This window comes from Pseudorasbora parva, chromosome 19 (genome assembly GCF_024679245.1).
Source record: "Pseudorasbora parva isolate DD20220531a chromosome 19, ASM2467924v1, whole genome shotgun sequence".
NCBI lineage: Eukaryota > Metazoa > Chordata > Actinopteri > Cypriniformes > Gobionidae > Pseudorasbora > Pseudorasbora parva.
The window spans coordinates 27,709,152-27,726,152 of record NC_090190.1 but is presented as its reverse complement, the minus strand read 5'-3'; the positions used below and the strand labels follow the sequence as shown (position 1 = coordinate 27,726,152).

At 44.5% G+C, this 17,001-nt stretch overlaps 1 protein-coding gene across 1 annotated transcript in view; it reads right to left on the bottom strand.

Annotated features, from left to right (window-relative positions):
• st3gal1l3 (ST3 beta-galactoside alpha-2,3-sialyltransferase 1, like 3) overlaps window positions 1-17,001 on the bottom strand; it is an 82,038-nt gene that overhangs the window by 7,676 nt on the left and 57,361 nt on the right. The window contains exons 5-6 of the mRNA XM_067426260.1: window positions 12,366-12,411; window positions 11,586-11,705 (exon numbers count right to left, since the gene is read on the bottom strand). Of these exons, the coding sequence (XP_067282361.1) occupies window positions 11,586-11,705; window positions 12,366-12,411 (166 nt within the window). The remainder of the gene's footprint in view (window positions 1-11,585; window positions 11,706-12,365; window positions 12,412-17,001) is intronic.

Genomic DNA, 17,001 nt, shown 5'->3' with positions numbered 1-17,001 from the left:
GGGGCAAATTAACCAATAATGATATAACAAGAAAGGCGGGGTGACAAGAAACCGGAGACATGACATCACATTATAACGATAGGTGTGTTCGACATCGGCTGCGGCTGGATGCATGCGATCGGCGAGAGTAGCCGAGTGCAGGCGGGGAGGAGTTGCAAACGGAGACGTGAAGTTGGACACTTTCTGCTTCTCGTGGTGACGCTTGCACTGCGTTTGCAAACTTTATCACAGCTGAAGTTAAATAAATGCAGTATTTCTCAAATACACAGATGTGTCAAATGATATTTTCATCCAATACTTTATGTACTGTTTAATAAAGCGTCTATTTGGACAAGATTAAAGTTCAACATCTAAACCTACATTATTAATGAAGTGTTGTCAACGTTTTTTATCAGTTTTAGTTTGATAAATATGACAATATAACCGCGACTACATGAAAAGAGGTTTTACTGTTATAAATAAATGATTTGTGAGCATTAGTGTAACATAAGGTTTTAGAATAAACACGAAACACACGTGGTCGCTGTCATGCGGTGAATCCGGCCAATCGTGGATCAGCTGTGTCGTCATCAGAGCTCGAGCAGCCTCCTGCAGCCACCCTTGAGAATCTGCACCGGCTGCATCAGCCGGCTGCTCTTGAATCGCTCTCGCGGTACTTTGTTGACATATACGTCACAGTCACGTGCCGTCGGAGCTGTCTCCAGTCGGACAAAATTTCTAACCGGCATGCACTGCTTCAAGTCAGCCGCCGATCGGTCTGCGCATCGCTAGGGGAAGTCAAACAAGCCTAAGACAAAACCACCCATGCAATGTTGCGTCATGTGTCCGAAGAGGCACTCACACACACACTCTGTACGTATTGTGCCAGATATAATGATTCGTTTAAAATATTTTCGTATTACTTTGTAATCGTGTTTTATATTTTTATGCTGAAAGTTGTGTAGGCTACCATGGATTCGTGTTTAATTAAACACTGAATGCAAAATCTAAACAATCATCTGAATTCATCTTATGGTACCCAGAACTCAAAATAAAACTAGTTCCATTCACAAATGATAAAATCTGGTGAATATATTGGGTGTAGCCCAGCCTGCAGCTCTACAAATGTCTGCTAGTGAGGTACTGTTCAGTAAAGCCAAAGAAGCTGCGACACCCTGGTTGAGTGCACCTTCATTTTCAAGGGACACGGTAAACCTCAGGCTTGGGAACAGGAGAATTGCATCCTCAATCCAGTTGGATATTCTCTGTTTGGAGACAGCCTTTCTCTTTTGTTGTCTGCCAAAACAGACAAAGAGCTCTTCAGATAACCTGAAACTCTGAGGGTCTTGTTTCAAGGCTTCAACATACTCCGCAAGAACAGAGAAAAAAGTTTTCGCAGCCCTGGTTTGGGAGTTCTCACAGCTTGTTCTCGACGCGTCTTTTTTCTTGCAGGTGTCTGAGAACTATTGTGTGATTGGTCATACATTTAAATTGGGCGTGGTTAATGCAGAGAAACGCAGTTGATCACAACTGCTTTTCTCGTGAAGTATGGAATGTACTGGCCAGAACGAACTTTGTAGAGCCACCAGGGATGTCGTTATGCTTATTTTACGGGGGCTGAAGCTACCCTAAAATGTTCCTAAGCCCCCCTAAATGATAAACATTTAAAACATTTTGATTTATTAATATCCTCAAATTATATATAGCCTATACAAATTATATATATCCAGCTACCAAAAATAGCCGAAAAATTGGAAGTTGGATAGAAGTACAAAGAGTCGCTGTGCTATCAATATGATGCGTCGCACCATCTCGTTGCAACTGTGGCAGCTTTCAGAGCATTAATTGCAGACCGGAGTGCTGCTGCAAGTGACGGCCATTGCACACATACTTCGTTTGCCGTGCATATGCGGTGTGTTTTTTTTTCCTGTACCCATTGTCAACGGATGACAGCGGACGTGGTCCGGCGAACCGTTCCAGGAACGGTGCATACAGAGCAGTGCGGCGATCGTTTTCGCACCAGACGCATATGATGTGAATATAGTCTATAATTCTATTCTGTTTCAAAGTCATGAGGCCTTTTGCCTTGTAAATCAAGGAAAACAACATCATACCTGGCATTTAGCTAAATAAGAAGACATAATGGATAGCACTCATCCTCCTTTCTTTTTGGAGGTGGAAAAACAAAGTTCTTTATGACCTGCTGGATTTCTTAAAACTAAAAAGAGATTTAAGAAATAAAAGACAAGATTTTTTTGTCCATTGTAATGTGTGATTTTTAACATTGACTAGGCCTATAACATATGTTTAAATGTTATGCCACTTTCGTTGTGTGAGCGACTTAATATATAAATCTAAAGGCTATATAAATATAAAGGAATTGGAGTAAAGGGATTGAATAAAACGTTGTTTATATTATAATAGTGCTTTTAAACATGCCATCTATGAAAGAGTGTGTACAAGAGAATTGCAATGATGACAAGCCATGTTCAATAGCCTAACAACTCTTAAATTTGAAATAAAAAAACACGGTAATGGTGAAAAGAAGATTGGTAAGTGTCGTGAATCGTGTGATACAGTCAAATTGTAAGTTATTTTTTAATTACCTGCTTACCATTAGCTACGTTTTTCTTGAGGTAAAAGAAAGGGGATATTTTGGTTTGATATGGAAAACTATAGTCTAGCTAGAGTGAACAGGCACACAAGATTTTGCAAATACAAATTACAATTAAAGCTGCGAGCAGCGATGACGGGCCCAAGCCGGTGGCACCACCACCCCGGTGGCATCAGGCAAATTGTGCAAGACAGGCAATATGCATTTAAACAGGAGAGTATTTTAAAATCGCTCAAATATGCCACATTTACCGCAGCAGCTGGTGCCGGTATGACCACAAGCCACACCCATGATGTAATTTAAATATAGATGAATTCTAATGTAATATGATATAATAGGTAATTTTCAAATATGTGTAAAGTCCAGAAGGCCAGTATTTAATTCATGGTCTTTTTATTTTATTAACAATTATTAAACTAATTATATAAAACTATATTGTTAGTGCCATACAAATGAAGTTGGATTCACCACATTAACTGCAGCAGTTGGTGCTGCTATGACAACGAACCACAACAGTCACATCTATGAGATCAATTAAATTGAATTAATCAATTTCATGTCAGATGATGTCACATCAATTTCAAATGAGCGCAGAATACCGTCCGAATGGTGATATTGTATTATCCTAACACTTCTCTTCATGTGTTTTTGACCTACCTTAGCTATATACAATCTGATGCAATTAAGCATGCTTTCATTTCAATATTTGTAGCATCCAATAAAAAATGTTAATTACAAAATGACCAATTGGAGCCAAATCACAGAAACTGCAGCAATGATTTTAATATTAGTGTCAGGTAAGAGTAAGATGCGCGTCTAAATTTTATGGAAGTTTATTATAAACTTTATTATAAAATTTACTTAGACTGACTGGGTAAACCCAGCCTGATCTGCCAGCGATTTGACTTCGCCCTGCAACACCTTTTAAAAACCCGTACATTCATTTCTACTGCTTCTGTTACACTTTTTTCCAGGAACAAATCACAGACTAACTTATTCACCTGGCACGCTATTGGCGAGTTTAGTAGTCTGTTTAGTTGACTATCCAATTGCATACAGAGTCATTCAAATAATGCTCATTGATCAATCTTAAATTGAGCTTGGTCTGGTGATACCCAGACAACTTATAAACTAGAAAATCATGTGAAATTTACTTTTTAAATCAATTTGATTTTTATCAGTAAATAATTAATTTTAAGACATGTGTCTTTTCAAAAACAGCAAATGACCTTCTGTAAAGCCCATGTATAAAACACACACACACACACACACACACACACACACACACACACACACACACACACACACACACACACACACACACACACACACACACACACACACACACACACACACACACACACACACACACACACACACACACACACACAATTTCAAGCATGCTAAGTCTCAAAAACACCCCAAAAGATAATTAAACTGACACTTTGCCATAGCAACAGTATATAAAATATCAGGAATCCATTCGTATGTCTATATCTGTCATGTTTTCACATTATACTGATGAAGTTTGAAGTAAATCGGGTGAAAGTAAGACAGTGATTCAAAGATGTTTCAAAAAGTGACACATCCTGCTGCCAGTTGGTGGCGCTATAACTTTGACTGAATATTGGAATGTAGATGTCTTCAGGCCAGGACTCTTGTCAAACATGTGAAGTTTGAGGCAGATCGGACATTGTATGCCTGAGGTACAACAAATTCCTGTGTCATGGCGAAACATCAACATTTGTGAGGCCGCCACGGACACACCCTTCAGGGAAAACTCAAGATCTTCCCAATTTAACACCACAAAGGCCTTAAGATTAGACTGTGCAAATACGATGTTGATATGATTCAATCTCTAGGAGGAGTTTGTTAAAGTACAACGTCTGGCAATGGCAAAAACTGCACCAATTTACCAAAGAAAATTCAAAATATCTCAGTTCCTGTTGGTTTTTCAGATTTGGCGCCCTGGGTCTGGGCCTTTTTTGTAGGTATTGGGCTGTTGAATGCGTCTACTGAATTTTCATACTCATACATGAAACATAGTGCGAATGACGCTTAATTTAAATTTTGTAGGTGGCGCTATCGAACCATTTTGTCACACCTAATTCTGAAACCCACATCAGATGCATGTTTTCACCACTTCTGATGCGTGTGCAAAGTTTCATGAGTTTTCATGCGTGTTTAGGCCCTCAAAAATGTAATTCATTTGGGAAAATAAAAATGATGGTTTGAGCAATTACAGTGAGGTCCTCACACCTTAAGCCCTAAATATCTGAGTTCCTGTTTGTCGGAGCTAATGACTGTAAATTAGAAAGTTGTTCGGCTCAAAGAGAACAATATATATATAGAGTTTGGTGACTGAAGATAAAACTAACCCCCCCACTTTTGACAAAAGATTGCATTACTTCAATCAATTGATGGCGCTACTGAGCTCCTCCACCATGCCCGTTTCTGAGTCTTTGCCCATATCTACTGGACAGCATGTCTGATGTGTGTGTTGAGTTTCATGTAATTTGAAGCATTTTAAGAGTCTCAAAAGCAGCAAAAAAGAATGTTATAGTTTGATGTGTTGCTGTGGCAACAGTATATACAATATCAGGAAGTGCTTACCAGCTTTATATCTGCTTTGTTTTGACATTATACTGATGAAGTTTGAAGTAAATCGGGTAAAAATAAGATGGTGATTTCAAAGCATTTTGAAAGTGACACACTTCCTGCTGCCAGTTGGTGGCGCTATAACTTTGACTCACAAAAGTCATATCCATGTGATCGGCCTCTTACAACGAACACACAGCTGAAGTTTAATCAAAATGAATTAATGAATGCAGAAGTTATAACACACTTCCTGTTTCCCTTTTCTCGCCATAAATTCGTCTCCTCGCCACAGCCTAACCGTTTGAGATATCAAAAAGTTGATCGCAATTTAGCATCCTCAGTGTCTTGCCTTCATGCTGACCGAGTTTGGTGCTGATCGGGTGAATCGTCTAGGAGGAGTATCGCAAATTCCACAGCATGCGTTTTCCGAACAACCCATAATAGCTCACTTCCTGTTTCGCTGACACATAACTTAGAGCACGAAAGTTGTTTGACCCGATGAGCTCTATATGTGTACCGAGTTCCCTTTCGGGGAACTCGAGCTGCGTCGAAACGCTGTGAGAACGCCTCTGCGTTAATGCGTCGTGAAGCGCCTGTAGAACCATTCCATCGGAAAAAAGATCGATCGTCGGCGTGATGACGTCATCGACCGGAAGCTATAAAACGTCCGTGCAAACAAACAGGAACTAGCTTCTGAGCCTTCAGCAAGCGATCTGTGTGAACCTGTCTGTCTATTTGGTGTTTTTGTCTGTTTATTATCAGAGATTTTCCACCCTTTTTGTTAAATATTCCATATATTAACAGAGAAAAGAGAAAATAAAATAGATAGAAATGGCGTTTACCATTAAGAACGCTGCGCTCCCGCCGGGCACTCTTCGAGGAGGGTGCCTCGGCTCGTGTTCCCCGCGGCTCTGGTCCCGCTTCCGCCGAGGCGGAGCGAAGGCTGCAGTCGTGGGGATCACAACTGGATGTTGCAGAGGGGTTAGAGACGGGCGCTGCCTTATCTCTGCCCTCACCTGCTCCATCCAGCGGCTCTTCTCGGGGCATGGAAGCACGCATGGCGGTTTCTTCCCCCCCGAGAGAGTCGCCGGTACTTCATCTGTCCAGCTCTGAGGAGGTGGACGTTGAAAGTATCGATACTGAAGATTCGCCACTTCAGTCCCCTGCTAGTGAAGAGCTAGTTGAGGTTTTGACGCGAGCAGTGGCCAGATTAAACATCGACTGGCCCACTGAAAGATCTGAGGCAGGAAGAAAACGTCATAGCAAGCTAGACGAACGCTTCCTGCCATCTCGCGCTTCAGAACCTCAGCGACGGGGCCTGCCGTTCTTCCACGACTTGCACACCGAGGTGGCAAGATCGTGGAGGAGACCGGCATCATATCGTGTCTTCAGCCCGCAGACTTCGGTCTATAGCATCATCAGCGGGCTGAGACAGTACGGTTATGGGGCGATGCCAAAGGTTGAAGAGACGCTTGCGAGCCATCTCTCTCCTTCTTCGGCATCGTCCCTTAAGGCCCCGACTTTACCCACCAGACCATTGAAAACAACGTCGGCGTTGGTGGGTAAAGCGTACTCGGCAGCGGGTCAAGCGGCTGCATGCCTGCACACGATGGCTATCGTGCAGGCATACCAGGCTGACCTGCTGAGGGATCTGGACGGTAGTGATGCTGTGGGGGGAGATATTGTAGCTGAATTAAGATCTTCAGCCGATCTAGCTCTCCGGGCCACCAAGGAGACGGCCAGATGTGTTGGCCGCTCCATGGCAGCATTGGTGGCTACGGAGAGGCACCTATGGTTGAACCCCACAGATATCAAGGAGAGGGAGAAAGCCTTTCTGCTTGATGCGCCGCTTTCTCCTGGAGGCCTCTTCGGTGACGCAGTCCATACTGTCACCGAGAGGTTCCAGGAGTCGAAAAAGCAAGCTGCGGCGCTCAAGCAGTTCCTCCCTCTCCGAGTCCAGGTCCCTGGGGCTGCTGCTGATACCACCAAGCAGCCCAAACCGAGTACGAGCTCTTCACACAGGGCTCAACAGAAGCAGAGCGTCGCTGCCCGAGCTCCCCCTCAGCGTGGGGACGAGGGGCGGCGCTCTCAGACGAGGCCTTCGAGGGGCAGGGCTGATCTGCGGACAGTCCTGATCGCCAAGAAGGCCTCGTCGAAGCGTTCCTGACGCCAGAAGCGTCAGGACGCTGAGGGTGGTTCCCCCCGTAGGGAAACGGTGTTTACCCCTGCTAACGGTACCCGTTTCCCTACGGCACCCTCGGGGGGCCGCGCTGCCAACCCCGCCGCAATGCCGGGGCGCAGTCGGTCTCCGCGGGCCACCCGAGGGTGGTCCGCACCCCCTTCGGGGGGCCCCCGAGCAGTCAAGTCAGTCGTTCCCTGCCGGTCCGCCGCTTCAGGGCACTGTGCTTGTTGCTCAAAATACACCAGAGGCCAGCCTCGAGAGGCTGGTTCCCTTAGTAGATTTTCTAGACGAGTGGAAACGTCTATCAAACATATCTCGTTGGGTCCTGCAGATAATAGAAAGGGGGTACGCTATTCAATTCAGAAGTCGGCCACCTCCTTTCTGCGGTGTCCTACCTACAGAGGTGGGCCCGGAGCAGGCTCTGGTAATGGCACAGGAAGTAGAGACACTCCTGCAAAAAGGGGCTATAGAGAGGGTTCCCCCTCCCAGCAGGGAGTCGGGCTTTTACAGCCGTTACTTCATCGTGCCCAAGAAGGATGGGGGCTTACGCCCGATATTAGATCTGCGGCTATTGAATCGCTCGGTGGCCAAGCTAAAATTCAAGATGCTTACACTCAGACAGATTGTAGCGCAGGTCAAATCGGAGGATTGGTTTGTCACCATAGACCTCAAAGATGCGTATTTTCATGTCTCCATCCTTCCACATCACAGGAAGTTCCTGAGGTTTGCCTTCGGGGGAGAGGCATACCAATATCGTGTACTTCCCTTCGGTCTAGCACTGTCACCCCGCACGTTCACCAAGTGTGTGGATGCAGCTCTGGCGCCGCTGCGTCTACAGGGCATCCGCATACTGAACTATATCGACGACTGGCTGATTCTAGCGAATACAGAGCAGATGGCGGTTCAGCATCGAGATGCTGTTCTCGCCCACATGTCGAAGCTGGGGTTGAGGCTGAACGCCAAGAAGAGTGTGCTTTCTCCGGCTCAGAGAACCACTTTTCTAGGTGTGAACTGGGACTCGGTAATTATGCGGGCGCAATTATCGCCAACACGCATAGCATCGATCCTGGCAGCCGCCAAAGAACAGAAGCTAGGCCGAGCCGTCACTGTGAAACAGTTCCAGAAACTGTTAGGTCTCATGGCAGCAGCGTCCAACATGATACCTTTTGGCCTACTGTACATGAGGCCACTGCAGTGGTGGCTCAAAACAAAAGGGTTCTCCCCGAGGGGAAATCCGCTCCGCACGATCAAAGTCACGCGGCGATGCCTACGTGCTCTGGTCATGTGGAAAAACCCGGGGTTTCTATCTCAGGGTCCCGTGTTGGGGGCTCATGTTCGTCGCGTAACGCTAACGACAGACGCCTCTCTCACGGGCTGGGGGGCGACCATGAGTGGTCGCTCGTCCCAGGGTCTATGGCAGGAACATCAGCGGCACTGGCACATAAATCGGCTAGAGATGCTCGCAGTGTTTCTTGCATTGAAACAGTTCCTGCCCGACCTCAGGGGCCACCATGTACTAGTCAGAACAGACAACACGTCCGTGGTGGCCTATATAAACCACCAGGGGGGTCTGAAGTCTCGTCCGTTGGACAAATTGGCACATCGGATCCTCCTGTGGGCCCAAGGGAAATTGCTGTCAATCAGGGCAGTGTATATCCCGGGGGCCCTGAATCAGGAAGCAGACAGCCTGTCGAGACAGGGGCCGAGGCCCGGGGAATGGAGACTCCACCCAGAGGTGGTGGAGCTCCTCTGGAAGGTTTATGGGAAAGCAGAGATAGACCTGTTCGCTTCGGCGGAGAATTCTCACTGCCCGCAGTGGTTTTCTCTGACCCATCCGGCCCCTCTGGGGCTGGATGCCATGGTACAGGAGTGGCCGAGGCTGCCTCTGTACGCCTTCCCCCCGATTGTCCTGCTTCCAGGAGTTCTGGAGAGGGTACGCCGGGACGGGGCCCAGGTACTTCTAGTGGCTCCGAACTGGCCGACCCGAGTATGGTTTTCGGACCTGATATCTCTCCTGGAAGGCTCTCCGATGGAGATTCCGACCAGGAGGGATCTACTCTCTCAGGCGGGCGGGAGATTCCTGCACCCACGCCCAGAGATGTGGAAACTGTGGGCCTGGCCTCTGAGGGGGCTAGGCTCATAGAGGAAGGTCTCTCGGCCGAGGTCGTAGAGACCATCCTACACTCCAGAGCTCCGTCCACAAGGAAGCTGTACGCTTTGAAATGGAGACTTTTCTCAGCATGGTGCAGAGAACGCCAGTGGGACCCAGTTAACTGCCCGGTTGGTACAGTGCTGGAGTTCCTGCAGGAGAGGTTCTCGGCAGGGTTGACCCCCTCCACACTTAAGGTGTACGTGGCGGCCTTGGGTGCCTTCCACGTCCCTTGCAGTGGAGTGTCTTTGGGAAGACACCCTCTAATTACACGGTTCCTTCGTGGCACTTTAAGGTTGAGGCCAGTTATGCACTCGAGGGTCCCGGCATGGGACTTGGCCATTGTTCTGAGGGGCTTGTCCGGACCTCCGTTCGAACCTCTGGAGGAGGTTTCGGATAAGTTCCTCACCCTAAAAACCATCTTCCTTTTGGCCATTTCATCTCTTAAAAGGATAGGAGATATTCAGTCCCTGTCAGTAGGGCCCTCATGTCTAGAGTTTGCGCCAGGGATGGTGAAAGCATTTCTACATCCCAGGCCGGGTTATGTCCCCAAGGTTCCTACGAGCCCACGGGGCCCCATCACTCTACAAGCCTTCTGTCCTCCTCCATTTATGACGTCAGACCAGGAAAGGTTAAATCTGCTGTGTCCTGTGAGGGCACTGGATACTTATGTCCACAGAGCTGCCCTGTGGAGAAAATCCGAACAATTGTTTGTTTGCTTTGGACCCCCTAAGAAGGGGGCCCCAGTATCCAAGCAGAGGATGAGCAAGTGGGTGGTCGAGGCCATCTCACTTGCTTATGAAGCTACCGGGCAGCCATCTCCACTGGCTGTCCGGGCGCACTCAACCAGGGGTATGGCTGCTTCTAAAGCACTCTTGTCGGGGGCTTCCCTCCACGATATCTGCAACGCGGCCGGATGGTCGTCTCCTTCTACCTTCGTCAGGTTCTACGAACTAGACCTGGCATCTACAGTAGGGGCACAGGTACTCTCGTAACCGTGTGCGCTTCGGCTTCACACATACGAGACACTTGGTCCTATGGCGATGTGGGTATAAGCGTTCTCACAGCGTTTCGATGCAGCTCGAGTTCCCCGAAAGGGAACGTCTCAGGTTACGTATGTAACCCTAGTTCCCTGAGGGAACGAGACGCTGCGTCGCTCTGCCATACTCCCGGCGTGTCCGTGATCACTTACTTCAGGCTTTATCAGAAGTTAGTTCCTGTTTGTTTGCACGGACGTTTTATAGCTTCCGGTCGATGACGTCATCACGCCGACGATCGATCTTTTTTCCGATGGAATGGTTCTACAGGCGCTTCACGACGCATTAACGCAGAGGCGTTCTCACAGCGTTTCGACGCAGCGTCTCGTTCCCTCAGGGAACTAGGGTTACATACGTAACCTGAGACGTTTCATATATGTACGTGCAAGTGTGTTTGATTTATAGACCATGTTTTCAGACCCCACTTTAGGGGGCGCTGTCGAGCCCCCCTGCCACGCCCGGGTACCAGCTTTGGTCCGGCCCTGATGGCCGCAGATTCCAATGTGTGTGCAAAGTTTCAAGAGTTTTCGAGCATGATAAGGGCCCCGAAAGTGCCCGAATAGTCGAAAAAGCTAAATTGTTCTTAGAAGAACAATAGGGCTCTGCGCCCTTTCAGGGCTTGGGCCCTAAATAGCCTACCCTGGGGCTAAGCCCCCCCTGTCTTCCAATCCTAGTGACGTCCCTGGACTGCACCATGGAGAAGATCAAACATTACAAAATGATTAGACAGCTTCAGCAATGAACAGCACTGACATTATGCATTGTAAATCATGTACCAGCCTAAATTAAGTTTTTAAAACGACACATCATATTTCAGTTCCATATTAATTATACATGGTAAAACTATAATACTTTTATAAGGCATCTTTTAAGACTAAGCATTTAATTGACAAGCCAGACAAGCCATCATAACGGGATGTAATTTACTGCTCAAGGACTTCTTCTAACTACCTCACTTGTTTGTGTGTGTTCTAACAAAGGTGCATTCTTTTAATATTCTATAATGTAATATTCTATGAGTTTTACCTGGTCACAGATGTGCAAGGCAAATATGAGTGTAACAAAGCCAGTGGATGGATATCTGCCATGTTTATGCAGCCAGCGCTCTTGAATATATTTCAGAAAACCAGGATGGAGGATCATCACCTGAGGCCACAGAGAGAAATCACACCGGGACAATTAGACAATCATTCTATTTATTTATACTACGGGGCTGTTGAATGCTTGAATCTGATGCAATTATTTTCAGGAAAACGCATGGCTAAAGAAGTTCCAAGCAGGTCTTGACCACATTAGAGTTCCGTATTACTTCGCCTTTATTCACATTATTAGTTCCTTACAGCCTACAACTGCAAAATAACCAAAAACCCACTATGACACTAACAAAGAAAATTAATATAGTAAACAACAGGATAAAAACATAAAATACCACATAATTACATTTTATTATGTATTATGTATTTATTTGGCTTTTCATTTTGGAAAATCAAATAATCTCTTTCTTCCACTCTCTCCCACGCAAACGCACACGCATACAGTAGAGATACACATTTGCACACAACATGTTGTCAGCTCCAATCTGACAGTTGTGTCAGTAAAATAGTTTAAGAACTTAAAAGCTTAGTGCACACACAATAGGTGCATTACCACCTTTTTCAAAAATTTGAATGGCCCAATGTCAATTATTCCTTAAGTGTTATTCAAATTTAATATTCAAGCATGTATTGTGAGGGAATACCTGATACGTTGTTTAATTGGTTGGTAAATATGTTGGTTAGTACTGGTTTACTGAGTGCTGCTACTCACCTTGTCCCTGTTTGCTTTTATAGTGGGTTTTACTGGAACATATGTTCTAAAGAAAAAAGAAATAAACAAAACAAAGGGAAATGTTTGCTATTAATTATAATAATAATGTTTTATTTATATAGCACCTTTCCCAAGCTCAAGGTCGCTGTATAAAAAATATACATACGCACATATACGCAAAATAGACATACATATACAATGAAGAACATAAACATACAAATATACAGAAGAGAAAAACAACTCTAAGAAGAGGAGGATTGGAAACACTGTAAGAAAATATATGTTTTTAGTTGAGATTTGAAGGAAGATATAGTAACAGTGTCGCGCAGAGAAAGCGGGAGAGAATTCCAGATTCTACCCATAGTAGAAAGACGGAAACGAGGTACAGTGAGTAGTCTTGAGTCAGATGACCGGAGAGTACAGGGAAAAGAATACCAGTGCAGAAGTTCAGATAAATAATGGGGAGCAAGTCCATGCAGATGTTTAAAAGTTACCAGTAGAATTTTATTTTGGATGCAGATAAAAACAGCCAATGCAGATTATAAAGCAAAGGGTCCGAACTTTGACCAATATATTGAGCAATTGCAATGCTTCTAGGGCAAACTTTATATACAGTGTATGGAAATATATAAAGCTGGTCAACATAGGAAATTAAGGAAAAGCATAGTGGGAACTGATGAAATAAAGTGATGTCTTTATGTTTAAAGTGTTAAAGAATTATTTAAAGTAAAAGTAATGAAAATACACTCACAGGCCACTTTATTAGGTACACCTTGCTAGTACCAGGTTGGCTGCCTTTTAAACTGCCTTAATTCTTTGTGTGCATAGATTCAACAAAGTGTTGGAAATATTCCTCAGAGATTTTGGTCACATCCATGATGCGAATATTCCGTTCCACCACATCTCAAAGTTGGTATATTGGATTGGCATCTGGTCACTGTGGAGGCCATTTGAATATAATAAACTCATTGTCATGTCAAACAAACCATTTGAGATAATCTAAACTTTGTGACATGGTGTGTTATCTTGCTGGAGTTAGCCATCAGAAGATGGGTACTCTGTGGTCATAAAAGTGATGGACATTGTCAGCAACACTCAGGCAGGCTGTGGTGTTTAAACAAGGCTCAACTGATACCAAGAGGCCCAAAGTGTGCTAAGAAAATATCCCCCACACCATTACACCACCAATAGTCTGAACCATTTATACAAGGCAGGACATGCTTTCATATGAAACACATATGTTGTTTATGCCAAATTCTGACCCCTACAATCTATTGTAGGGCCCTTCAATTAAGGACCCTACAATAGGGTCAATCAATCAATCAATCAATCAATCAATCAATCAATCAATCAATCAATCAATCAATCAATCAGCTTTATTTATATAGCGCTTTTACAATCACGATTGTGTCAAAGCAGCTTCACAATGTCAAACAGGCATCAAAACAAATTCGATTTGGCTGTACAGTCGTTCTGGAGACAACAGTGATTTTATCAGCTTATTTTAATTTATCATATGGCGACAATGTTGGCAGATCAGTATTATTGTTTATAGAATTAAATAAAACCTAATTCATAAATTTTATTTGTATATTTAGTTGAAACATACAAGACTTCAGACCCCCTGATGGTTGATATAGGAGACCACTGATGTGCTGTCTGTGCAGACCAGCACATGATGGCCTCTGAGATATGGCAGGAAATGTTTCAGAGCCTGAAACACCGCCAACATTTCTAGAAAATGTATATGCCATGAACGATAGCCCTTCTGCCACATGCCCTGGGCCGAGCGACCACTCATGGTCGCCCCCAGCCCATCAGGGAGGAATACCTGGTCAGAGAAACACGCTGACACGGTGCCCCCACGGATGGACCTTGGGCCAGAAACCAGGGATCAGGTTTCCCCTCGGGAAAAATCCCTTGATCTTGATCCACCACTGTAATGGTCTCACAGGCGGCAAGGAGTCACGTTGGCCGCTGCTATAATCAGACTGTTTCACAGTGAGTGACTGGTCTAGCTTCACCCCTTTGACTGATGAGACGATTGACCCTATACAAGGCTCTGATAGACGGGCCTGCATTGAGACAGAATCCCAAATCACACTCGGATACATTATTCTCTGGACTGGCGAAAGCACGCTCTTCTTGGAGTTGAGCCTCAGCCCTGACCTTCTTATGTGGGTGAGAACAACATCTCAATGCTGAGCTGTCGCATGAGCTGACTGAGCGAAAATCAACCAGTCATCATGTAGTTGAGAATGCAAATCCCCTACATGCGCAAAGGGACTAACGCTGCGTCGAAAAACACTTTGTAAACATGTGGGTTGAAAGGGCTAGACCAAAGGGAAGTACCCTATATTGGTAAGTGAACCTCAGGTACCTCAGATATGGAAATATGCATGTTTTAGATCTATGGTCACAGACCAGTCCTCGGACCTGATTTGAGACACGATCTGTTTGATTGTAAGCATCCTGAACTTGAGTTTTGTTACTGAGCGGTTTAGGATGCAACGATTTAAAATAGGGCGCAGCCCCCCATCCTTCTTTGGCACAGTGAAGTACCGGCTGTAAAACCCTGACTCCCTGTCTGGTGGAGGAACCTTCTCTATAGCCTCTTTCTGCAGGAGAGTCTGTACTTTGTGAGTCATCACCAGAGCCTTGAGGCTGGCCTCTGATGTACTCTGAACAACGAGCGCAGCACCCTGAAATGGCAGACCAGCAGGGAACGACTGACTCTACAGGGCCACTTCCCTCCTCAGGATGCACAAACCATCTTCCGATGACCTGTGAGAGCTATCCACGCCCCAGCACTTTGGTTGAACAACCCTGTGAGGGCACCGAAGGCAGACAGGCATGTGTACTGATGTGAGCACTGCCTGCCCCAGGAGGGGTCCACCCTCACAGTCCTGAGCACACTGGCGTCAGCACTTCTTAGACGCAGCCTGTGGGTTAAACATGGGCTACAGGGGTACAGAGGCATGGGCATGAGCTCAAAATGGACATCATATCTGGGGCCCACTTGGGTGAACTAATTAGGTCCCACATGGGCAAACCCAGCTGGGCTCCCCATGTGGGACCTAGATGGTTCACTAATGGAAAATTAGTACATGGGTTGAAAATGGGCTACTCAGTGGTCTAACTCATTCATAGTCAAGACAAGTGCAAACACAGTCAATTCCAACGGTTGATTACATGGTTAGATAGTACACAAATATGACCTTTGAAATAAATATGTATTGTTATTTTGACACTTAAAGACAATGTGACTTCAATCTAATCAAAGTCTTAAAATACCAGCACAATTGCAATTTTACCAAATATTCTGCCATATAGTGGTAACAGGCATCCAGAGCAGAGAAAAAGGCAAAAAAAAGTGTATTTTGTGATCATAGAACAGCGCCATACAGGGACCATTTTAGCTTTTATTCAAAAAGTTTGCACATTGAGTGAAATATTTCCATTCTTAAATGTTTAATTTTCCATAGATCTTTAATAAATGTTTTTTTTTTTTTTCACAGAACAACTAGTTTCCACTGAGCCATGAGATCTGAGGAGCTTTATCCATCTCCTCACTTAGCTATGTGTGCTTTTTTCCCTTTTTTTATTTAGTGCTAATTCAAATAAAAAATGCACAAAAGATATCCAATATAGTAAAGGCTGCCACAAACTCTACAAGAACTGAGAAAAAAGTTATCGCTCCCAGGGCTGCGAGAACAAAATGACATCATTTTGTTCTCGCAGCCCTGGTTTGGGAGTTCTTGCCATAGATATCCATAATAAGGGCTAGATATCTTACGGCGGAGTCACCATCGTCATCACCGGCGGCCATCTTGTCACAGGCAGGCTTTCTGTTGGGCTCTGTGGAACCTGATGCAAGATGACTGATCTGTATGAACATAAATACACTTATCTCGCTGAAATCTTGACGGATTTTCAAATGGTTTGGTTTCTTACAAACCTTATTAACATGGCTACAAATCTGGATTCTTTAACACGTTGAAATTGCAGCTTTTCGTTTCGATAAACGACTTAAATCGTGCAGCTTGTGTATCACGGCTAACTTACATGCACGTTATCAAGGCTGAGACCACAATCGAGCTGTTCAATTATATAGGTTTTATTGACACCAATAACGATTTTACGAAAACCGTTAAAATAAACTTAGTTTGCATGTTTTTTTTTTGTTTCATTTAAAAAAAAAGAAAGAAATTATTTTATTATAATAGTGATATTCTTATTATAAAAGCGTATATATATATATATATATATATATATATATATATATATATATATATATAGCTCTGGAAAAAAATTCAGAGTGTATATGTGTATAAATATGTATAATTTCTCATGTTGCCATTCAGTACACAATTTTAGTAGCTTATATATTGATTTAACAATACCGTGTGTGTGTGTGTGTGTGTGTGTGTGTGTGTGTGTGTGTGTGTGTGTGTGTGTGTGTGTGTGTGTGTGTTTGTGTTAGTGTGTGTGTGTGTATTCAAATTTGCACCTATCTGTTCTGTTCGATGTTACTTTCATATTGAAGTCCATGGAGTCATAACTAAATCTCTGACATTTATAACAAACAAAACAGTTTGAAAATTGGGTGAAAATTGAGCAATTATGGTTATTTAAA